The 25766-nt window shown below is 50.1% G+C and overlaps 1 protein-coding gene across 10 annotated transcripts in view; it reads left to right on the plus strand.

The window, feature by feature from the left end:
* qtc (GRIP domain-containing protein quick-to-court) overlaps positions 1-25766 on the plus strand; it is a 243365-nt gene that overhangs the window by 171198 nt on the left and 46401 nt on the right. For all 10 annotated transcript variants that reach the window (XR_012828838.1, XR_012828840.1, XR_012828839.1 and 7 more), the window contains one exon: positions 15330-15464. Coding sequence is in view for 7 of the 10 variants with exons in the window: in XM_075694765.1 (XP_075550880.1) it covers positions 15330-15464 (135 nt within the window). In the remaining 3 variants the exon portion in view is untranslated. The remainder of the gene's footprint in view (positions 1-15329; positions 15465-25766) is intronic.

Here is a 25766-nt window from a genome sequence, read left to right on the forward strand (position 1 = left end):
GGTCTTGCAAATGGTGCTTGACCATATTGACGCGTGTAGTTATTTTTATCGGGCTACCATGTTTCGCCGCCTAACAAATGTTATCGCACAGTGCAGGACGCGCCTGCATGTAAAAGAAGTTTCTGGAATGTTATCGATGGTTCCTTCCACTGTCTTTCACCGCAACTTGTGTAATCTGATTACATGTATGCGCGACGCGAATAGTGTAGAACTTTGTGGAAGACACGCGGGTCCGAGCTGTTAGTCTGGAACATTCGACGACTGATCTATGAAAGCCGACGCGCTTGACCCGCTGATCAGATTTTCGGCGATAGCCGACCGTGTTCGCCGCTATAGTTGTGCTATAAGTGTAGCCTGTTTTTGTGGGCACAGGTTCGCCCAATAAAAGTTAGTTTTGTCTTTCACAGTATTGCTACTGTGTTTTTAACGTCACCACCACGTGACATCTGGTGGAGGTGCTTTTTGTTCATGTACCGGACGCCCCCAACAAGCCGTGATCCAAGCCCGAACTGCAAAGACAGCACCAACGTAGTCCCGGACCATTGAGCAAGGCGCCGTCTTCAACAACTGCACCCGGAGCATGGACTTCTACCGGAGAAGACCAAGAAGATTGTGACCAAGGCAACCCCAATGGCAGCCCCAGCGTCCCCCATTGTGCTGCAGCAGCCTAGGGAGCCTCCGACGTTCCCCGGTTCAAAGTTCGAGGACCCAGAAAGCTGGCTTGAGATATATGAGAGGGTCGCTGCTTTTAACTGGAACAGCGACGAGAAACTGAGACATGTCTACTTCGCATTGGAAGACGCTGCTAGGATGTGGTTCGAGAACCGAGAAGCCACCTTAACGACCTGGGAGCTGTTTCGAAGCGGCTTCCTGCAGACATTCGCAAGCGTCGTACACCGAGAACGAGCCCAAGCGCTATTAGAAACCCGGGTGCAACTACCAAATGAGACCACCGCGATTTTTAAAGATGAAATGAGCCGCCTATTCCGCCACGCCGACCCGGGAATGTCCGAGGAAAAGAAAGTGCGCCTACTTATGCGTGATGTGAAGGAGGAACTTTTTGCCAGAATGGTGCAAAGCCCACCGAAGACCGTCGACGAGTTTCTTCGCGAGGCCACCAGCATCGAGAAGACACTCGAGATGCGAAACTGGCAATTCGACTGCCGCACGAACTCGACATACTATGCCAGAGTTCGGTCACTGACCACCGACGACCTACGCGAGACTATACGAGCGGTCGTGTGGGAGGATACAGAAGCTATTCCCATCATCACAGCCTCAAGTGGCTTCGATTGCCGACGCCGTATGTGACCAGCTCCAACAACAACTCGGAGTAGCCCCTGAACCGCCGCAGCCTCAGCCGCAAGCGATGAGCTATGCCACCATCGCCCGCCGTCAAGGTCCCCCTCCACGACCACCGCGCCAGGACCCTGTAACGCCGCAATTCCGTCAACCACCACTGCCGCCACCAGCACGCCCGCCCGTCGCCCAGCGCAGCTACCCGAGGAAGACAGACGTTTGGCACGCTCCTGACCACCACCCGCTCTGCTACCACTGTGGAGAAGTGGGTCACGTCTACCGGCGATGCCCATACCGGGAGATGGGACTGCGAGGTTTCGCCGTCAACGCTTTGCGCCCGCAGCAAGGTGAACACCCTCGCGATATCGCCGACTACCTCTCCGCTACTCAGTGGAGCTCTCAACGACCGTCGCGTTCGCCATCACCAGGCCGGTACCTGTCGCCGCAGCGCCGACCATACACTGGCCCAGCCCGGGGCCGGTCAGTGAGCCCATATCGGAAAACTAAAAGCAGCAACCGATGGAGGTGCGGTTGCTGTTCGTCGAACTGACGAAGACCCTCCGCCGCCAACGAAGACACCGAAGAAACTACCTCGACGACATAACGACACGCCACCGCCCGACGAAGTCTGGAAGCAAAGAATACGACGACGAAAGACGACCCAACGACGCGACGTTCCAGCTTCAGTTCAACATAACGCAGCCGTGATCCGACGCCAAGACCTAAGTGCAACGCCAGACAAAGAACCACCGACCTCGACGTGCTTCTCGACGGCCACGCAGTTACCGCCTTAGTGGACACAGGGGGGCCGATTACTCCATAATGAGTGGACACATCGCCGCCCAGTTGAAGAAAGTTAAAACTGCATGGGAAGGCCCTCAAATTCGAACCGCTGGAGGACACCTCATTACGCCGACTGGAATCTGTACGGCAAGAATAACCGTTCATGACTGGACTTAACCTGCAACCTTCGTTATCCTCCAACATTGTTCATGAGACGTAATTCTCGGCATGGCCTTCCTAAACCAACACGGCGCAATCATAGACCTGAAGTCAAAATCGATAACGCTGTCGGAAGATCGAGCGATACCGCCGGAGCGCTCTCGTAGTCACCACGCCTTGAGTGTTCTCGAAGATGAAGTGAGCATCCCGCCTCGCTCGAGCATTGTTATTTCGGTCGGCCTCGAAATACTCGCTGACGTAGAAGACGTCATCGAAGGCAACCAACGTCTACTGCTCGACCGTAAAATTTGCGTCGCTAGAGGAATCGCTCAACTGCATGTAGGGAAATATGAAGTGTTGCTGACAAACTTCAGCCAGGAGTTCAAGCACATCAACAAGGGCATGACGATCGCGTACATCGAGGAAATTCTGGAAACCAGCAATGCGTTTGTCCTCTCGGATTCTGCCGCATGTACCCCGACGACCGTACTTCCCGAACCAGACTTCGACATAAATCCAAGTCTCCCCATGATTAAGCAACAACAGCTGAGAAGCTTACTTCGAAGATGCAAAGAGTGCTTTTCGACGTCATCAAGGATTCGACAAATGCCAGTCGCAAAGCATCGCATAGTAACCGAGGAGTGTGCTCGACCACTCCGCCAGAGCCCTTATCGAGTTTCTACGCGAGAACGTGAGGCTATAAGGCATATCCTGTAGTCTTGGTGAAGAAAAAGGACGGAACCCTACGTTTCTGCGTCGCTTATCGTCTGAACAAGATCACGAAAAAGGACGTATACCCCCTCCCACGAATAGACGACGCATTGGATCGGCTCTGCAATGCTAAATACTTCTTGTCAATGGACCTCAAGTCTGGCTATTGGCAAATAGAAGTCGATGAAAGTGACCGCGAAAAGACTGCCTTCATCACCCCAGACGTCCTCTACGAGTTCAAGGTTGTGCCGTTCCGACTGTGCTCGCACCTGCAACGTTCCAGCGCGTGATGGACACGGTTTTAGCAGGATTGAAGTGGCAGACCTGTCTCGTATACTTTGATGATGTCGTTGTCTTTGCCGGTAATTTCTACGATCACCTCAGGCGGCTTGCGACAGTACTAGAGGCCATCAAGTCATCAGGGCTTACTCTGAAGCCGGTAAAATGCCGCTTCGCTTGCGATGAGCTTCTGTTCCTAGGCCATGTGATCAGCAAATCTGGTGTCCGTCCAGACCCGCAAACGACAGCTGCCATCGCACAGTTCCCGCAACCCATCGACAAGAAGGCAGTGCGTAGATTCCTTGGCATGTGTGCCTACTACAGGCGCTTTGTCAAGGACTTTTCACGCATCGCTGAGCCGTTGACACGTCTAACTATATGTGATGTTGAGTTCAAGTGGGAAACGCCACAGGCCGACGCATTTGAACAACTCAAACGACGCATGCAGTCACCGCCGGTACTTGCGCACTTCGACGAGTACGCCGATACAGAAATTCATACTGACGCCAGTAGCCTAGGCCTCGGTGCCATCCTAGTCCAGAGAAAAGATGGACATGAACACGTGATAGCTTACACTAGCCGGTCGTTGTCAAAAGCGGAAGGCAATTATTCTACAACCGAAAAGGAATGCCTCACCATCGTTTGGGCTACAACGAAATTTCGCCCTTACCTATATGGCAGGCCATTCAAAGTTGTCAGCAACCATCACGCGTTGTGTTGGCTAGCGTATATAAAGGATCCTTCAGGACGACTGGCACAGTGGAGCCTCAGACTACAAGAATACGACATCACTGTAACCTACAAGTCCGGACGAAAACACTCCGATGCCGATTGCCTATCACGCGCCCCCATTGACCCGCCGCCACAAGATGTCGAGAATGACGACGCCTTCCTTGGAATCATAAGCGCGGAAGACTTCGCTGAACAGCAATGTGCAGACCCGGAGTTAAAAGGCCTCGTCGAATATTTGGGAGGGCACACCGACGTTGTCCCCAGGGCATTTAAGCACGGATTATCTTCCTTCACGCTTCAAAACAATCTACTCGGGAAGAAGAACTTCTCACCAGTTCGCGCGAATTACCTTCTTGTTGTTCCGTCGGCGCTGCGTCCAGAAGTACTGCGCGCCCTACATGACGATCCGACCGCCGGGCACCTCGGCTTCTCCCGAACGCTATCGAGGACACAAGAAAGGTATTACTGGCCGCGCCTAACCGCCAACGTTGCCCATTACGTAAATACATGTCGAGACTGTCAGCGACGCAAGACACCATCCACAAGGCCAGCCGGATTACTACAGCCGATCAAGCCTCCTTGCCGACCTTTTCAGCAGATCGGGATGGACTTTTTGGGACCGTTTCCGACGTCAACATCCGGAAATAAGTGGATCATCATGGCGATGGACTACCTTACCCACTTCGCTGAAACTAAAGCCTTGCCGAAAGGCTGCGCAGCCGAAGTGGCAAAATTTTTTGTCGAAAGCATTCTGCTGCGACATGGTGCCCCAGAAGTCCTCATCACCGACAGAGGAACGGCCTTTACAGCGAAGCTCACCCAAGCCATTCTTCAGTACAGTCAGACAAGGCACAGGAGGACAACTGCCTACCACCTACAGACGAATGGTCTTACGGAGCGCCTGAATAAAACCCTCGCCGACATGCTAGCAATGTATGTCAACGTCGAACACAAGACCTGGGATGCCATCCTGCCGTGCGTAACCTTCGCTTATAACACGGCGGTGCAAGAAACAACACAGATCACGCCGTTCAAGCTAATATACGGCAGGAACCCGACGACGACGCTAGACGCCATGCTGCCGCACGTCACTGACGAGCAGAATCTTGATGTCGCTACATATCTCCAGTGCGCCGAAGAAGCCCGACAGCTCGCCCGCCTGCGGATCAAGAACCAACAGAGGACCAACAGCTGACGCTACAACCTCTGACGACACTTTGTCGAGTACCAGCCTGGCGACCGTGTTTGGGTATGGACCCCGATACGCCGACGAGGACCGAGTGAGAAGCTACTGCGACGCTATTTCGGACCCTACAAGGTCATCCGACCTAACGGCGCACTGGACTATGGGGTCGTGCCAGACGGCATTTCACATTCACAGCGGCGCCGCGCACGATCTGAAGTGGTCCACGTGGTGCGTCTTAAACCCTTTTACGGACGCTGACAAACTTCTTATTTTGTTGTTTTCATTGCTACCAGTGCTTTTTCTTTATTACTTTCGTTTGTTTGCAGCATCGGCTCGATGCTATTTAAGAGGGGGGTAATGACGCACCTCCACCAGATGTCACGTGGTGGTGACGTTAAGAACACAGTAGCAATACTGTGAAAGACAAAACTAAGTTTTATTGGGCGAACCTGTGCCCACAAGAACAGGCTACACTTATAGCACAACTATAGCGGCCAACACGGTCGGCGATCGTCGAAAATCTGACCAGCGGGTCAAGCGCGTTGTCTTTTATAGATCAGTCATCGAATGTTCCAGATTAACTGCTCGGACCCGCGCGTCTTCCACAAAGTTCTACACTACTCGCATTGCGCATACATGCAATCAGATTACATAAGTTGCGGTGAAAGACAGTGGACGGAACCATCGATAACATTCCAGAAACTTCTTTTACATGCAGGCGCGTCCTGCGCTGTGCGATAACATTTGTTAGGTGGCGAAACATGGTAGCCTGATAAAGATAAGTACACGAGTCAATATTGAACTGCATAACTTTTTGTACACACACAAATTTCTGCAACAATGGTATCTTTAATGGCCAGTAGATTGCATGACTACCCTTTGCGCCAGTGTTCTCATGTCTTGTGCTTCCTGAATGTTTGTTTATTTTGAAAAGCAAACACTATAATGTAAACAGTGTAAATAAATGTACAATTTAGAGGAAGGTGCTCGCGATGGTAATCTCTCTGCTCAAAATGAGTCTGTGTACCACAGAGAAACATGCATGTTCGCTATAGCAACACAACAAACTGGTGCAGTTATACTTTTGCACAGCCCAGATGACGATTCTATGTCTATAATTTACTGCGAACTTTAATTACAGCATCAATGGCACAGGTGAATATGACAATCTTTCAAATGTTGGTGCTCTCAGCAGTGCTGCAACCAGCACAGCATGGGCAGGGCAGCTGTTCAATTGGCTTCTCTGCCGAGCTTTCGAATTCCATGTGACAGCGCTTGGCAAATGGCGGTGCATGGAAAACATGCGGGCAAATCCGGCTTCCTCTGGGAGCATGCCCAGTTGCTCGAGTGCTAGGCAAGCGATTGCACATCATGTGCCGCCGTGGGTGGTGAGAATTGGCAAGGTGGCAGCGTGATAGCAATAGAGACGGCATCGCGGTGGGTGACGTATGACAGTGTGACAGGCATACTGGCATACATTTTCGGAGTGGTAACTCTGCCCCATGTTCATTGCGCATGAAAGGGGGACACTTGGGAACTATAAATGTTGGCATACACATAAGATATTTTAATTCCTTTTATTTAAAAGTTTCTTTTTCCATTATTTATTTATTTATTTATTTATTTATTTATTTATTTATTTATTAGAAATACCTGCAGCACCCGAGTTGGGCATTATCGTAGGGGGTTAATTACGAACATAAAGGTCAAAGATTGAACTTTGCAAAAAATGGTATCATATCAGTTATGGTATTAAAAATACAATCATCGTAATTAGTAGAGAAAGACACACATCCAATACTAACAACATTCGATTATAAAATTTGTTACACAATGCATAAAACGGCACCCTGGAAATGTTGTCTAAAAGAGATTCATGTAAAGTTCTCTATGACAGATGAAAAATTGGGTGCAGACACTACCTCATTCAGGAACAAATTCCATTCTGCAATTGTTCGCGGAAAGAATAAAAATTTGAATACAATGACACGACTTTGGCAGTCCCTTATTTTCTTGGAATTGTATCTCTTAGACTGATAATAAGGTGGTTTTAATTATATTGTTACACACGAGGTGTTTAATGCAAAACCGGATGAAGCTGGTTGATAGCCGCGGTTGTTGAAGAGCGGTCTCGCGGCAGCTTGGCTAACATCGTCCTCTTCTTTCTTTCATCTGTCTGCACGGCAGGCGTGGTTCATGACAGCTTGTGACATTTCCCCGCTGGCAGACGAAGCCCGAGTCAGTCATCTCGTGGGTTGTAACGCCTCAGACGCGCGACGTGTGTCACTTCAGCCTTGGCCGAGCGTCGTCCACTGCTCGTGAGATGCGCAATGCGGTAGTTTACTTCGCTGAGGCGCTCCAGAATAACGTAAGGGCCGACGTAGTGGGTGAGAAACTTCTGGCACAAGCCACGCTTGCGCAGCGGCGTCCATTGCCACACAAGGTCACCAGGATCGAAGTAAACGTGGCGGTGACGCCCGTCATAGCGTATCTTGGACTGGTCCTGCGATGCTAGGGTGCGTAGCCTAGCGAGACGTCGCGCTTCTTCTGCTCGACATAGGATCTCATCAATTGATTCATTGTCATGAGCGAAGTAGGGAAATATGGTGTCGAGGGTGTAGCGCGGCGGACGAGCATACAGAAGGAAAAATGGTGAGTAACCAGTGGTCTCGTGTCTCGCGGTATTGAAGGCATAGGTAATGAAAGGCAAGATACTGTCCCAATTCTTGTGTGCTGAATCGACGTACATGGACAGCATGTTGGCAAGCGTTCTGTTTGTGCGCTCGACCAGACCATTAGTTTGTGGATGGTAGGGCGTAGAATGGCGGAAGCTACATGAACACAGACGAAGGGTTTCTTCAACCACGTCCGCGGTAAACTGTCGCCCACGATCGCTGATTACTATGCGAGGAGGTCCATGTCGGAGTATAACGTTAGCCAGCAAGAAGTTAGAAACTTCTGTAGCTGTGGCCGATGGCAATGCGGCGGTCTCACAATAGCGGCTAAGGTGATCTACGCAAACGATAACCCAACGATTACCCTTGGAAGATCGCGGGAAAGGGCCCAGCAGATCTATACCAACTTGCTCAAAGGGGACGCTAGAAGGGGGAACTGATTGGAGCAGACCATGTGGCGCTTGTGGCGGATGCTTGTAGCGCTGGCATTGAGAGCAGCTGGCGACGTACCGTTCGATATCTTTCCGCATCTTAGGCCAGTAAAAACGTTCTTGAGCCCGGTAGAGTGTACATGTGGAACCAAGATGACCGGAAGTTGGGTCATCGTGCATGGCGTGTAATACTTGGTGGCGAAGGTTCTTGGGGACAACTAAAAGGTAGCGTGCACTGGTGGTCGAGTAGCTCTTCTTATACAGCGCGCCACCATCACGTAGGCGAAAGCGACTGCCTGCAGGTGACTCCTGTGCTGCCGCGAAGAGCGGTTGTAAGCTCTCGTCCTTGTGCTGCTCGGATATGACGGTACCCATATCCGGAAATTCCGGGGACACAAAAGCGATGTATTCATCAAAATTGTCCGCATCACATTCAGTTGTTTGAAGTGGCATCCGAGAGAGACAATCAGCGTCAGCATGTCACCGGCCACTTTTGTAGCAAATAACGAAATCGTATTCCTGTAGACGGAGGGCCCAGCGCGCTAGTCGTCCTGAGGGATCCCGCAGATTCACAAGCCAGCATAGCGAATGATGATCTGTTATCACAGTGAAGGGGTGCCCATAGAGATACGAACGAAACCGTTGCACGGTGAAGATGACCGCCAGACACTCTTGTTCGGTGACTGTGTAGTTGCGCTCGGAGCGGCTCAAGGACCGGCTAGCGTAAGAGATCACGTGCTCACTGTCGCCAACACGCTGAACTAGCACAACACCGATGCCTACGCCGCTGACATCGGTGTGAATCTCAGTTGGTGATGAAGGATCAAAGTGGCGAAAAATTGGTTGGGATGTCAACAGGAACTTGAGCTGGCGAAACGATGAGTCGTAATCTGCAGTCCACTCAAAGGGAACGCCTTTTTGGAGAAGGCGTGTAAGGGGATGAGCCATGTCAGCAAACCGGGGAATGAATCGGCGAAAATAGGAGCACAAGCCCAAGAAACCTCTTAACTGCTTGACAGAGTTGGGTACTCGAAATGCTTCTACGGCCGCAGTCTTTTGTGGATCTGGTCGGATGCCTTCTTTAGCGACCAGATGGCCTAGCACAAGAGTTTGTCGTTCCCCAAAACGGCATTTTTTTTAATTGAGCACAAGACCCACTTTCTCCAAGCAGTTCAAGACCAAATCCAAACGTTTGTTGTGCTCACTAAACGTTCGCCCGAAGATCACAACGTCGTCTAAGTAGCACATGCAAACTTCCCATGTTAAGCCGCGTAATATCGTGTCCATGAACCTTTCGAACATTGCGGGCGCGTTACACAACCCGAAAGGCATCACGTTAAATTCGAATAGTCCGTCGGGTGTTACAAATGCTGTCTTTTCTCTGTCGTCCTTGTGTATAGGAATTTGCCAGTAACCTGACCGTAAATCAATTGAGGAAAAGTAAGATGCCGCAAAGAGACAGTCGATGGTGTCATCAATTCGTGGGAGCGGATATACATCTTTCTTAGTAACGGCGTTTAGGCGACGGTAATCAACACAGAACCGCCACGTACCGTCTTTCTTCTTCACCAATATCACGGGGGCTGCCCAAGGACTAGATGATTCTCGAATGACGCCTTTGCATAGCATTTCTTGGACCTGATCGCTGATTATCTTGCGTTCTGACGGGGATACACGGTAGGGTTTTTGTCGGATTGGCTGGACGGCTCCTGTGTTGATGCGGTGACGAGTTCTGGACGCAGGAATTGATGGCGGGCCATCGTGCTGCGCAAAGTCGAATACCGAGGTATGTTTCGTCAGCAGGGCCATCAAAACTCGACGCTCGTGATCGCTGAGGGACTTATCAATCATGGAAAGTATCTTCGAGCTCCCGGGGCTCGAGACACTGGTTGCTCCTCCATCGGGGAGCTCTGTAAGTACTGCCACCGATACGGGCGAGTCTTCCTGAAACGTGGCAATCTTTAGGCCTTGAGGTAGCACTGCCGCTTCAGTGGAACAGTTTAGCGCCCACAGCGCCGCGCATCCATTGGTCACTGAAACCACGCAGTGCGGAACTAACACGTTTTTCTTGAGGCAGTTCCGATGTACAGGTTCCACTGCAGCATCGAACGAGATAGGAGTCGAAGATGAACAGGCGACGGCAACACGCATCGCGGATAAGGCGGGCACAACTGTATCCTCAGACACGCACAACACACTCTCCGGGCAAGCTTCACTTTCAAAGAGCACAGGTGAAACACTGGTGTCGACACTGAGTTCTCCCGTCCGGCAGTCAACATTCGCACCACACAATTGCAAAAAGTCAATCCCCAGAATCACGTCACACGAGGAGCGAGGAAGAACAGTAAACTCTGCATTAAAAACTTTCCCACCCAAAGACACATCCACATTACACACACCAACCGGGTATAATGATTCACCACTGACTGCTCAGAAACTTGTGCACTGGTCCCAACTAAACATAACCTTGCGTCCCAGAAGGCCTTTAAACCCCACACTCATGACCGAGACAGTTGCTCCCGTGTCGACTAAAGCCATTGTAGAGACCCCATCAATCAGTACATGAACCTTATTCTTTAGCATGAGAATAGTTGGAGGCAGTTGAGTCGGCAGCACACATTTTCCAGCGACCTCACCTCCATCGGCCGCGCTGGCTAGTTTCCCAGCGGGGGCGACACGAAACGGCGCCGAGGCGATGGTGACGTGAATCGCGGCCGAGGGGATGGTGATCGGGAGGCTCAGAAGGCTGGTGGTGGCGTCAGAGTACGGTCGGAGGCAGGGGAGCGGTAGCGGTTCCGGGTTCTTTCTTCGCCAAAGTAGGTCTCCTGGGCGGTGCATCGGTCCTCTCGAAAGTGGCTTCCTGAGGTGGAGTCTCCTGGCCACTGAGTGCACAGTGTACGACCACTAGACTGCATAGTCGGCGCTGACGATCCGTAGTTTGATGCTCGGCGTCGGCTACAGTACCTAGCTATGTGGCCTGGCATGCCGCAGCAGTAACACACTGGCGAAGGGCGAACTTCAGAATGCGGATTGAAGTATTCTGCCGAAGACATTGGTTGAGGGTAACGAGGCTCTTCCCCTTGAAAGTCGTAGGTAGCAGCGAGTCTTCGGGGACGAAAGTTGCGTGGGCGTGGGTCAAAACGTTGAGGGGGCGAATCATTGCGTGGTGGTTCGGTAGTAATGTAAGGCGATTCGTCTCTGGAGCTGTTAAGATCCGCGACGTTCACCGAGTGGTTCCAAGTAGCCGAAGGGGGTTCCCAAAGAGTGTCTCGGAAAACGGAGGAGCTGCAACGTGGCGCCGCATAACGTGCCTGTTCGTCATGTCGCTGGAGCTCCTCGCGGACTATCTGGCAGATGGCGGACGAAAGGTCTGGGAGCGGAGGACTCGTGTCAACACTTGCTACAGTCGGCACATTGGCCAGCCGTCCAAACTTTGGCGTAATTCGGCGAGTCTTCAGCGCCTCGAACGTACAGCAGTGCCGTATCAGTTCTGATACAGTGTGCAAGTGCTCTTTACCAATGAGGAAGTTGTACACGTCTTCCGCTATTCCTTTTACCACGTGCCCCACTTTATCTTCCTCTGTCATTTGAGGGTTGACGGTTCGGCACAGCTTCAAAATTTCTTCGATATAGGTAGTGCAAGTCTCGCCTGGTACCTGAGCTCTCTGGGCCAATGTGAGTTCCGCACGTTTCCTCTTTGCGTCCGAGTCACCGAAACACTTTTTGATCTCCTCAACGAAGCGTGTCCATGTAGTTAGCATGTCCGCGTGGTTGTCATACCATACCAACGCCGTGCCGGCCAAGAAGAAAACAACGTTCCTAAGCTGATTGGTAGCGTTCCAGTTATTGTATTGGCTTACCCTTTCGTAATGGGTTAGCCACTCATCCACATCTTCCTCTGCCTTCGCCGAGAACGTGCGTGGCTCTCGGTAGTGCTGGATAGGGACTGGGCTCGCTGAGGCTCTGCTGGTGAGGGTATTTTGCTCTGTGGCCATGATTGAGCGCGACGGCGAAAGTCCGGCGAGGCGACGGCTTCGGCGTAGCTCTTGTGCTGGTGGCTCCGTTGTAGGTCGTGGGAGTTACCCCGCACAGCTCCACCAAATGTTACACACGAGGTGTTTAATGCAAAACCGGATGAAGCTGGTTGATAGGCGCGGTTGTTGAAGAGCAGTCTCGCGGCAGCTTGGCTAACATCGTCCTCTTCTTTCTTTCATCTGTCTGCGCGGCAGGCGTGGTTCATGACAGCTTGTGACAATATGTTCTTATCGATTCCTGTGTTACCACTGTTAAGGTTGTGTAAAAGCTTTAACCTGATTATTTCCTTGTGTGTGGACAGCCACTTCCACCCTAGATTTTCCTTGATTTGAAAACCTCTAATTTTGTGGTCGTCGATGCCCGTGATGAATCTTGCAGCTCTTTTCTGAACACGCTCTAACTTCAAGAACTTTTGTGAAGGGGTCTCATGCTAGCAGCACAAGCGTATTCTAACACCAGCCTAATATTTGTAAGGTACAAAGCTTCCTTCAAAGGTTCAGGCGCATACTTGAAGTTCCTCCGGAAAAGGTGCAAAAGGCTTTAGCGCTTGTTATGTCAATGTGGCCTGTCCAATCTAATGCCGCAGTTAATGTGACATCCAGATATTTGACTTCGTCAACGCATTGCACTAAAACATTATTTAGAGAGTATGAACTAGGCACCTTTTTTCTTGTTGTTCGTAAATTTAACGTAACACTTTACTGTGTTCAAATCACTTTTCAATTTAGCACACCAGGAACAAATTTTTTCGAGATCAAACTGCAACACACTCGTATGTTTGGCACATGACACAGGACGGTACACAACGCAATCGTCTGCATACAGTCTGATATTTGAAACACAGCTTAAATCGTTGATAAATATGAGGAACAACAATGGCCCAAGGACCGACCCTTTAGGCACACCTGATAAAACATTAACTGTTCTCAACGTTGCACCGTTCAGAACCACTTTTTGCTGCCGTTTATACAAATAATCTTTAAGCCAACCGTAAAGTGAATTGGGGAGGCCAAGAAATGACAGTTTGTGCAAAAGTAAGGTATGCGGGACTACATCAAACACTTTTCGAAAATCAATAAAAATAGCATCTATCTGTGTACTATTGTTAAAGCCGAGTGCAACGTCATGTATGAATTTAGTAAGTTGAGTCGTACAGGATAATCCCATGCAAAATCCATCCTGGGTCGGGATGAAAAAGTCATGGTCATGAAGATGCTTAATAAGACCAGAGTAAATAACACGTTCTAGTGTTTTACAACAAACAGATGTCTGTAATTGCTTGCCAAATCACGACAACCACTTTTAAATATAGGAGTTACATTGGCCATTTTCCAGTCACTAGGTAATCTTTGAGAGTTTATTGACTTGGTAAATAATTCAACCAAGATAGGAGCAATACTGTGGGAACAGCGCTTCAAGATGCGATTTGATATACCATCCGGACCATGAGCAGAATGAGGATTAATGTTGCACAACAGAGCCCTAATTCCAGCCTCATTTAAAGCGATGTCATGCATTTCAGGTAATTGTTCATGTAATTCAGGTATCGGAGTATGACACATGCTGTGAAGACAAAGTGAAAATATTCGTTAAAGCAATCAGGTTTTTTTGTGTCATCAGTTAACATATCACTTTCATGCCGGGGAGCTGGAACGGCAACACTGTCTTTTCTGTTACTTTTGACATAGCGCCATAACTCCTTAGGATTAGATCTTATTTTATCAGCTAGCGACAATAAGTATGTTCTTTTTGCTGCCTTTAATTCTTGTTTCAAGGTTTTAGTTAGAGTTCTAAGTTTGTCATATAAGTTTTGACTTGGTGCTATCTTGAATGCCTTGTATACTCCCGGCTTCTTTCTTATTGACAGACGCAGTTCTTTGTTAATCCAAGGTTCATCCATTCTACGTCTAAATGATATTACTCTTGAGGGAATGCATTTAGCGACCAAAGACGGGATTTTGTCTCTGAACAGAGCCCATAAGCTTTCTATGCTGTACTGACTGCTGTATCCAGCACCACTGGCAGGAATAACTCTTCATCTATGGCATTATAATTCCCCTGTTCATACATAAAAATATTTCTCTGGCAAATCTTGCTAACATGTAACTTCTTGCACACTATTGTTTCATTTACAACCTCATGATCACTTATTCCTGGTGCTTCCATAACTGCTTGAACTAAATCTTCATTGTTGCTAAACAACAAGTCCAACGTACTGTCCTTAGCTGAACCATGACGCGTTGGGAAATTTACAAACTGAGCAAGTTTATTGTTCCGCATTATTTAATGAAGGCCGAGCGAAGTGCCGAGGCGCTCGTCGCTACAGGATAGCAGTCACGCCATACAACTTCAGGCATGTTAAAATCGTCCCCAAGTAGAATAGTTTCCGATGATAAGATCGACAGTGATCGTGCAAGCCTGGGAAATGGTTCTATGCTTGTTAAAGATGGTGGCCTCTAAAACGATCCCACCACAAGACTGTTACCACCAGAAACAAATATTCTGCACCAAATACATTCTGAAGAAACATCACAGTATAACGGTACACTTCCGATTCTGTCATGTACATGAATGAACACTCCTCCTCCCTGGTGATTACAGTCTTTTCGATAAGCTATGTGTTCTGGTGGAAACACTTCACAATCCGATATGCCTGGGTCGAGCCACGATTCTCTCCCGATGACGACATCAGGTTGTGAAATGCGCAGTTGGCTAGAAAATATGTCTGTTTTATTCTTCAGGCTCCTACACTTGATAACAATGACAGACAGGCGATCCGCTGTATCTCTTCTGAGCCGCCGCGGCTCACGCTTTGTTTGCTATTGAATTTACTCCGGTACGGAATCTGTTGTACCATCTTAAGTCTTGCCCTCATAAGTCATCTCGTTGTACTTCAGCTTATACCTAGTGACAGAGTTCTGTTCCCACACATAAGCAATCGGGTTTCTTCTACGTCCTGCACTCGCTGCACGTGTGCCTGTGGTGCAGCTAATAACAGGAGGCCGGTTTTGCTGTTGTCTTTCCTCTCCTCCTGCCCAGATACCTCGAGCTTCGACCAGCATACGAGAGCACCCAGGAGCGCCTGCGGCACTTGGAACGGGAGCTGTCCGAGGCACGAGCTGAGATTGAAAAGCAGGAGCGCTGGCACAGTGAGATGTACCTCAAGATGTACAGGTGAGACCCTGACCGGCTTGTCATCCTTTAGCAGTGTGCAACAGCCTCTGCTGGGCCAGGCACAAAGGAATACTGCGCAAATATGCAGTAGACTTCTGTCGACTCCGGTTAAAGGGAAGCTGAAAGCTTTTCTAGAAAAAATGAGTGAAGAGCAGTACGTCATGGTTTTCAACCCTCTGAATTCGAATATCGCATCGAAATTGAGCGAAAGAAAGCGCAAACATATTTTATTTAGACGAAAAGTGCAGCAGCGGACACGCCCAGCTCGCGCGCCTCGTTTCCGCCTGTGATTGGTCGGGCTCCTCGTGACGTCAACAATGGTGCTCGTCCGGACCGACTGCTGCCGCTACACACGAAGCACGGTGCAAAGTAGTTTGGTGCTGTTTCGCTCAGACGGTCATGGAAAATTTCTAGAGACTGCGTTTCTCTGAGCAGTTCGGCGTAAAGTCCAAACTCCACGAGAGCGATTTTGCGCGCGACGGTGACGGGCGACGGCTTCGAGCAACAAAACGGGCAGTCGCTTCAACAGATCGCTCGGTGTTGTCGCTCGATCGCTTGTTTCTAGAAATCTAGAACTCCTCGCTCGTCGCCCGGAAGTGCTACGAGCGACTAGCCAACAGTGCGAAGCCGGAACTGTATGTACATAACTCAAATACTACTGTTTGTTGCACGGAATGAGCAAACTATTGAATTTTACACGTGCAAGAATAAGAACCGAGTTCAGGACCTTCAGAAATATTTTATGCTCCTTCTTCAGTAAGATACATCAACTTAAATTGATAAAGCATGCGTTGCGCTAGTTTCCGCGCGTTTATTGCTGCCCTCATGGCAGGAAGACGTTGCTCAAAGCCGTCACTCACGTGGAGTTCGGCTTGCAGGCGACGAGCAAACGCGACAGCCATCGCCTCGCTTGTCGCTGTCGCGTGCAAGATCACTTGTAAGGGGTTCATACTTTACTCCCTATGTGTACAAGCCGATTGCGAAGAGCCGGCCTCTCCAAGAAGCAAAAAATGCTGGTGAGAGCACTGCTTTCCACGCGAACGAAGGCGAAGTGTTAGCATCTCCTTGTGTTGGAAATGTTCTTTGGCGAGTATGTTTTGTGCTAAGCTGCATTCAGCATTCCAGTGAGTATGTTTCCAGACAAACAACTGTAGTGTTATGTTCCTGCATGCCCCCCCCTAGAATGTAAGCGGTGATCCGATCTTCGGCATTTGTGCGCTGCCCCAAAGCTCTCGGCAATCTACACAGACGGTTTAAACGCGGGAAAAGTTTACCGGCTGTTGTAGCACTTGTAGTATAGAACCTTCATCAGTGCGCCATCCGCACACTACTTGCAACCGGCGAATTCCGTCATCTACGTGAGATGGTCGGTTTCTCTATGTCTGCGAGAGAAGGGGGAGCGCAGCGTCCTGGCGTGAGCTGGCTTTCCAACAGATGCAAACTTTACGCTTGCACTTCGTTATGGTAGCTGCATGCAGGCTGTTTCACAACACATGTGCGAATAGAAAATTCGCGGCGCTTGGCGATGAAAACTGCGTCAAGCGTGGGAGACAAACACGCACCTTCCGTTCAGCGTGCTAACACGAAGGAGAACCCAAAGCACCCATTATTGATAAACTCCGGTAGTAATCGTCACGGAAGTGGTTAGAGCACAACACTGTTGTTCTTGAGCGCTTGAAGTTGCTTCGCTTCACAGCAGCCTCCCACTTAGCTGAAAGCTTCTTGTCTTGCAGGAACTAATGGAACATCGGAACATCGTCGCGGCCGCTGGTGTTCGTGCAAGCATAGGCTGCACAGAACGCCGGCATGATCGGCCTACAAGTTCAATTGATGCCGCGCACGTCAACTACCACTCCTATATACACACAAACAAAGGAATGTAGGGTCGAACGAAGCAGATTAGGACGGCACGCACGCAGAAATAAGCCCGGTCAGGCACAGTCGCGGAGACTGCGAAGGAGCGGAACACTAGTGCTGACATCACCACGCCCCGGTTTCCGGTCTCTGCTCACGTTGTCAGCGTCAGCAGCAGCGCACGGCACTCGACGGGGGGGGCGGAGCTACAGCGCAATTTTAACCGACGATTGGGTCGCTCCTAAGTGAAAAATCCCCCACAAAAATTTACCTGCATGGTTTATAAGGTTCCCGCATCCGTATATGAGCATCTTATTGAATTCGACAGACCCTTCAGCTTCCCTTTAATTAAATTTTTCAGTTAATTCGATCTACAAGGGTGAATAAGAAAGTCCTTGAACCCAATTTTTTTTTATCCAAGCTACGGCTGTAAATGCGAAGTCAACATATCCATTCCCAGTGGTGGACCTTTCTTGGACCGGCCCAGCCTTATCTGCCTGTAGCTCCATGGCATGGCACTGTTGAAGATGGCGGTAGTGTTTCACACATCAACAGCATATGAGCGACAAAGTGTGATTTGTTTTCTATAGAGAAAGGGAAGAACGGCCTTTCAAATTCGCAGGGAAATGCCGCCCGCATATGGGGAAAGGTGTTTTGCTTTGAGAAGTGCGAGGTGGTGGTGTTACGAGTTCACAAAAGGCCGTGAAGACTTGCATGACAATGAGCGTTCGGGGAGGCCACATGTATCGCTGACTAACGACACCATTTCACAAATTTATTGTTGTGATGGGACAAATGTCTCGGCCGGTGTGGCGACTATGTGGAAAAGTAGTGTAAGGTACCCAGAATAGTTTGTGCATTTGTAATGACCTGTATGTATGTTATTTTTGCTAATAAAAAATAGGGGCAAAGCCTTTCCGATTCATCCTCGTTGATTGAAGGTCTCAACCGGAGCCTGTTCATTTTTATAGGACCAATATTTCATTATTTTGATCCTGAAATTAGCCTTCACCGGATAATTTGAACTTGGCTGGTCATCACTCACGTGCCCAATCCCAATGATGACTGATGATGACATTGGTGATGCCAATAGGGGTAGCATTTAGGGTACAGCGAAAGCATTGAACATGCGTCATCTCGTCAAAGATGCCTAGGCCTGTCTCGGGAATATGTTAAAATGAGAACAGTATCTCACAATGAATTCTTACAGTATTTGCCCGATCCGAATGAGACCACGTTCATTGTTTTTCTTAGAATGTTTGTTCAAAGATTGCGTGGGCAACACAAGCTAATGAAAAACTAGAGAATAACTAAAGCGAAACCACGCTTGCAACAGCCTACCTTCAGAGCGAGTCTAGCCAGCTTCATTACCATTGCCATCAGAAGGTAAGAGTAAAGCATCCTTATTAATAATAATATTTGAATGGCGAGAGCAGTGTGGGAGGAACCCTCAGCACAGGGTCCCTAATACCCCTGTCACACGGCAAATCTAATGTCATTTACAACGAATTACATTCGCTGATAATGCCATTTGTTTGGTGTCGCACGGTAAAACGTAAGGACATTTTCGAAAATGACATTTACAAACGAATGAGTTCGCCAAACTCATTCGCATTTGTTTGGAACTGAATGTGTATCCTCGACACCACGAGTTTACCAGTGTTTCGCAAACAGTACATGCTTCTTTATTGTTTTAACAAAAAATCACTATTATTCTATCCATTTTATTACCTAATTATTGCTTTAACCACATTGAAGTCCATCACGTGCGTAAACACAGGAAACTACTCTCAGTCCAGTGACCAGACAGCCGTCTTTAGCTTTCGCTGCAGCAGTCATGTTGGTTCGCACCGGAGCATCGGCCGCGGCCGCTTCAATTGACTTGGTGTAAAAGCGTGCGTGTGTTTTCCTGTGGCACGCGCCAAGAATGAGAATATTAGAAGCCCGCATGCACATCAGAACGGCGATGACATGCAACTGCCCTTCTCGTACCACTTTAGCAGATGTAGCGGACGCGCCTATCATTCTCTTCGCCCTGTTGCTTGCCTTAGTTTTGGCTTGGCTTGGCTCGACTCAACTTCGTTGGTAATGTCGACAAGTTAGTGATCGAACGCTACGGTTTGAAAGCAACGACCACATATTCTAGTGGAATTTATCATATTGGAAAATAATTATTGGACAAAGGGGGTTTGAGATGTCTTTTTTTTTTCTATCGTCATTGTCATCATTTTCAAATGACATTAGTTTTCGCCGTGTGACAGCGCGCTGTGAAATTACATTAATCGCAACAAATGTCATTTGTTGGAAATGACATTAGATTTGCCGTGTGACAGGGATATAAGATGATTCCGGCGATGTTTTGAGCCCGTTGTATCACAGCTCGGAGGACTCGGGAGGTCCGTCGTGGAGGGCATCGTCCCACAGCTCTTTGTTGCGTAGGAGGTAAAGGAGAGTTGGCAAGGGAGGAAAGAGATTTGCAGTGCACTCAATCGTGACGTGGAAGATTGTGGGCGAGCTGCCACAGCCAGGGCAACGATCTGCATAACAGTGTGGGTAGAATTTATTGATAGAGACAAGATTTGGAAAAGTTGCAGTTTGAAACTGGCGTAATGCCACTGCTTCCTCCCGCGAGAAGGACGGCAGTGGTGTGGCGTGGGTGCGATGAATGCGTGCATAATGACGGAGTATGTCTTTGTCACGGAGCAAGGCATCCCCCCACTCTGAACTAGTCGCCTCACTACGCCGAGTCGCCTGGAGGGAAATTTCTCGGGCAACCGCATGTGCGCGTTCGTTACCTGGCAGCGAGGTATGACCAGGGGTCCAGAGTAAGTGGATGCGGGGAGGTGTGGTTAGTGTATTTTGCGGGATCTGTTTGAGAATTTGGTGCGCCGCTCTTGGGATGCCATATCCTGATAGGAACGCCCGGCATGCCTGTTGTGAGTCCGTCAATATATAGACTTCCTCAGGAACACGGACGGCGTATCGAATTGCAAGAGCAACACCGAGAATTTCTCCATAAGCGGTAAAACACGTTGTGGGGCTAGTTGGTGCATAGCTTTCAATAGGTGAAGCGCCAATAGGGACGGCACACAAGAAGAAATACAGACAGGACAAGGCGCTGGTAAATGGCATTTGTTCCGCGCATTGCAGCAGTCTCTCAGGGATTCGGTGCCATCCAAAACTACTGAGGTATAGCCCTCTTGAGTGCGTCATGTGTCCATGTATAAAGTATGTGTTTCCGGGATGTTTGCAAGCATGCGGCCAATGTATCGTACACTGGCTTTGCGCCGCCCTTTGTCATGCTCGGGGTGCATGTTACGTGGCAATGGATGAATACTTAGTGCTTGGCGTATCGCTGACGACAAGATCGTTGGACGGGTTTCAGACTCAAGGGGTGGGACAGAGTATCCTAGCCGTGTGAGAAGATGGCGACCAGTAGGAGTGAGTAGGAGGCGCTGGCGATGGCTGACCCAATGTGCCTCTAGCAGCTCGCCTAGTGTGTTATGTGTCCCTAAATTAAGGATACAGCGTGTGGAAGTATAATTCGGGAGATCATGGGCCAGCTTCGTCGCTTTGCAAATCATTGCGTCTATGCGAAGTTGTTGCGCTTGGATCAACCGCTGAAATGGGAGATGGTATGTAAGGCGGCTGATCACGCATGCCTCCACTAAGCGCAGCAGGTCCTCTTCTCGAAGGCCCGAGGGCCTGTTGGAGACCCTCCGGATCATGGCCAGAATTTGCTCAATCTGTCTGGATAGAAGAGAAACAGTGTAGTTTGACCTGCCATCCGCTTGGACGTGTAGGCCGAGGATACGAGCACGATTAACCTGTGGTATTGGTGTGCCGTCCACATGCACAGTGGAACGGCTCCGGGGCGAATGATTATGAGCTCGACTTTTCCGGAGCACATCTTACGCCGCATTTTCTCACGTACTCGGAAACTGTATCAACTGCTTGCTGCAGTCGGTCCTGGATGGCTCCATCGGAACCCCGTGGGTGACATCAGGGATCTGGTCGAGTAGCCGGGGGAGCCTTGCAAGCGCGATGTTGAATAGAGTAGGGGAAAGAACTGAGCCCTGGGGTGTCCCACGTCCTACAAGGCGAATCGTACCGGATCGATGCGGTCCCATTCCTAAGGTGGCTGTGCGATCTCGAAGAAATGCATGGATATAGTTGTACACGCGAGTTTCACAGTGTGCATGTTCAACATTATCGAATGCCCCTTTTAGGTCTAAAGTGATAAGTGCTCTCGTTTCGGCGGACGACGGAGGTCTTATGACTTCCTCCCGCAATTGTAAAAGCGCGCCTTTGGCAGACAGATGAGCCCGATATCCGAATTGAAAGTTAGAAAAGAATGATTTTCCTTCGAGGAAGGGCTGCAGACGCCGCAAGAGTACATGCTCCCTGAGCTTACCAATGCAGGATGTTAGGGAGATGGGTCGTAAGTTTTCAACTTTAACAGGCTTGCCCGGTTTGGGAATCAGTGTGATGTCGGCATGTCGCCATGCTTGGGGAAGCATGCCCTTGCGCCAGCAATCATTGATGATATGGGTGAGGTGGTTGATATCCGCGTCACTGAGGTTACGAAGGGTGGCGAATCGGATGTGGTCGGCTCCCGGTGCCGTGTTGCGGCGTAGGCCTTGTAGGACCACCCGCACCTCATCAGATGTGATGTCTGCATCGAGCAATTCGTTCGTCTCGCCTATATAAGGATAGTCAGGGTACTGCGGCGGCGGGCCTGTGGGTATGAAATGCTTCTCTAACTCTCTGAGGAGTGTCGAGACATCGTCCCTGTACTCGTGCATTAGGATGTGCAGCTGTTGAAATGTTTTTCCCTTTGTTGTGGTGGGATATGTAAGTGGGCGAAGAATCGACCACGTTTTTGCTGTGCTCAATGTGCCAGAGAGGCTATCGCAAAATCCTCGCCAGTTATTCCTTGTAAGGATCTCTGCATACTCCTGAGATTCCCGTGTAATTTGATCTATACGTTTCCTAAGTTTGCGGTTCAGGCGTTGTCGTTTCCATCGTCGTGTCAACCCTCTGCGGGCGTTCCAAAGATGAAGTAAATGCGGGTCTATGTCTGGTGTCTCGGTTGTGGTGCGCAGTGTGCTCGTGGTGGCCTCTAAATCTTGTGCGAGAGAGTCAAGCCAGCGTTCGTACCCTTGGCGCTCAGGTGGGCCCTGGCGATGTTCCCTGAATTTCGTCCAATCCGTTATACGCACATTTCGCTCGGGCCTGCGCGCACCCTGTAATGACAAGGTGGTCGCCACAAAGTAGTGGTCACTACCGAGGTGCTCCTCTAAAGGCCCGTGCGCAACGACTGGGCCAGTATTGCGCACGAAGGTAAGGTCAGGGCAGGTGTCACGAGATACGCTGTTGCCCATCCGAGTGGGGTGCTCTGGGTCGGTAAGCAGTGCGTATCTCATGTTACAGATGGCATTCCATAAGCGGGTCCCTTTAGCCTGCGATTTAACGTAACCCCATGCAGTATGCGGAGCGTTAAAGTCACCGGCCACCACACAAAACCGTCCAAACCTACCAAATTCTGTTAGTAGGTGCTGAAAACAGTGCATTCGCGAATGGGGGGAACTGTATGCATTGAGTATAAACAGACTCTAGCTGCGTTCACCTTGCATAATTATTTCCAATATTTGGTGAGGAATGTCAATGTTAGTGGTATGCATGCGACATGTAACATGTTTCGAAACTAAGGCTCCCACAAGAGGAGAGACACCCGAGAGCGCGCTGTAGTCGGATAAACAAGGGGTGCAATTGACTTCCTGTAAGAGGATGACATCGGGAGGGTTCGTGGATGTGGCGATATACTGCTATAGGGAAGCTCGTTTTCGGCGGAATCCCCTACAATTCCACTGCCACACCACTAGTTGCTCCGCGTTACGCGGCGCCATCATCATCGCGAGAGGAAGCAGGCAGTCGTGCATAGGGATGTGGGCGCCGGCTGCCCACATTTGAAGGTTGCGGCCGAGAGCCTTGGTCGGAAAGCACGCTTTTGTTGTTACCGCTAAGCTCAGGAACTTGCATGCGTGCGAAAGTGCACTCTATACATCATTTCACTTGCTCCGTAATCCCTATTTGAAGGGCCTCCATTTGGTGTTCTATCCTGTCCAGAGCCACCTGCATACTAGTGCTCATGTCTGCCACCACCGCGTCCATTTGTTTTTGCAGGCGCTCACAGCGTGCCTCCATGTCACGACGTAGGCGGGCTATTTCTATTAGAGGATCGGGATTTGATAACGAATTGGTAAAAGGGGAAGGGGTAGGGATATATTTACGGGGCGGAGTGAGCTGTGGGGGATCCTCTGCCCGACCTACCTCCTGAGGCGCCTCAATTGCTGTCTTCCCTGTCTTCGTCTCCGGGGTCCGCTGCACCCCTGAAGGAACCAGGGTCACCTTGGCTGGGGCGTTGGTCTGCAGGGCCTTCTTGTAGGGTTGTCGGGAAGATGGGGAAGGAGGGCGCTTCTCTGGGAGGCGCACCGATGCCTCGCGGGATCGGGACCGAGACTTGGAGCGGGTCCGGAACTTGCGACGGGAGCTCGAACGGGTCTCCGACCGGACTTTTCTGGTCTCCTTCGTTGGGGCGCGCGACGTTTGGGTCTCCGCCGTATCTGTGGTAGTGGTTGGGTCGCTGGAGGGTTAGAGTTCACGCTGCTCTTTCTCGAGAGCTTTCCACACCCAAGCTTTGTTCAGTGTCTGCCTAGCACGGCGCGTGCAGTTTGGATCCACTGTAGGGTGGGTCCCGTCACAGGATCTGCAATGTGGGGTGCACGGATGGGACGGGGTGGGTTTGTCAGTCCCGCACGTCGCGCAAATGACCACATGCGGCGTAGAACAGTAATCAGCCCAATGACCGAGCTTGTGGCATATCTTGCAAACTAGTTGGCGGGGTCGATGGGGGTAGCAGCGGAGTTCAGCACCATAGAAACGCGCATAGCGAGGCACTTTAAGTTCTTCAAATGTTACCAACGCAATGTTGGTTTGACCTATCATTCATGCTTGAAGTATTTGAGTTACAGGAGCCAAAAGCTCATCCACTAGCTTGGAAGACGGTGTACCGGGCAAAAGACCAGGAACAATTCCTTTGCATGAGTTGTCTTGGGCCGCAAAATATGTCGTGATGGTATAGACCCCCTGACCAAGGTTCAGCTCCATCACCTGGTACAATGCGTCGGCTACATGTGACTGCGGTATGCTGATGATTGCCAAGTTCTGCTGAAGTCACAGTCGGAATATGATGTCCTGACGATCGTCGGTGGTCAAGCCGGCTGCACTCCATAGAGCACTGGCAAGTTCTGGCCGCGTCCACTTATCGAGGCAAAGTCGTCCGTGAGGCCGCAGAATTATCTTTTCATCGTGCAAAAGAAGTTGAGGCAGGTTCTGATTCCGACTGCGCTTGCGTACAGTAGGCTGGGAGGTGTCCGGAATGCCCAAGATGTTCTGGGAGGGTTGCGTCTTGGCGCGCGTTTGATAGATGCGTCGCTTATGTATGACTGTCTTCCAACAGCCACCTGTGTTGTCGTCGGCTTTGTCGTCGTAAATGTTTGGGGCTGCATCTTCCTCCATCCTTTCCCCGGTCGGAATGTCCACCTCTCTCTGTTGGGAGGGAAAATTGGCGACAATGGGATCAGCGGCCACTCCCGCGGTATCCACCTCGGGCGTCTTCGTTGTTGTCGAGGAACACGCGGCGGCGTTCTCCGTCGCTGATTGCGTCTTCTGCTCGTTGGAAAATGATATTGCGGTAGATAAATGCTCCATCGAAACAGAGCGGTGAATTGGCCGAAGGCCCTTTGCACGCCCGTTTAGAACATGGGCCTCGGAAGAGCTGGTCGCTTGGCGCTCTTGGTTCATGGTGTAGAAAGCACGCCAAGGCAGCTATGGCCCCGGCAGGGGCAGCCGCGTTGGAACTGCTTCAGAGCTGTAGAGGCGCGGGGAGCGGCAAAAAAAGTCCCGGGAAGAAAAGGCGGTCAGTGGGAAATGGCGAGAAAGCCGCTTCCCATATGACTCCCGGCGAAAGTGGCCCGGGCAAGGGCGGTCAAGGGCGGTCGGTGAAGGTCGCGTAGTCTCGGTGGTTGCGGAGCGCAGCGACGACACGTCCGTTCACTTCGGCCGACTGATTGGAACCATCAGAAGGTAGTAATCATGGAAGGCGACAGAGCAAGTTCGCACATTGCTTGGCGATGATGGCACCCCTTTTTCAGTCTGATTATAAAAGCACATTCAAATTATAAGAATCCATTGCTATTGCTGGCTTAACAATGGAAGGAGCATCAGCTGAGGAGGAATGACACACTTGCACAGCATCGAAAGAGAGAGAGTAGCACCGGCATGCTCGAGGTTATTACTCTATTGCGTGATTTATACTCTTGAAGAGAGTACAAATCACGATGGCAAACACACGTGCCCGGACAGCGGGGTCACCAATGGAAGTGC

This window comes from Dermacentor variabilis, chromosome 6, assembly GCF_050947875.1.
Source record: "Dermacentor variabilis isolate Ectoservices chromosome 6, ASM5094787v1, whole genome shotgun sequence".
Taxonomy (NCBI): Eukaryota; Metazoa; Arthropoda; class Arachnida; order Ixodida; family Ixodidae; genus Dermacentor; species Dermacentor variabilis.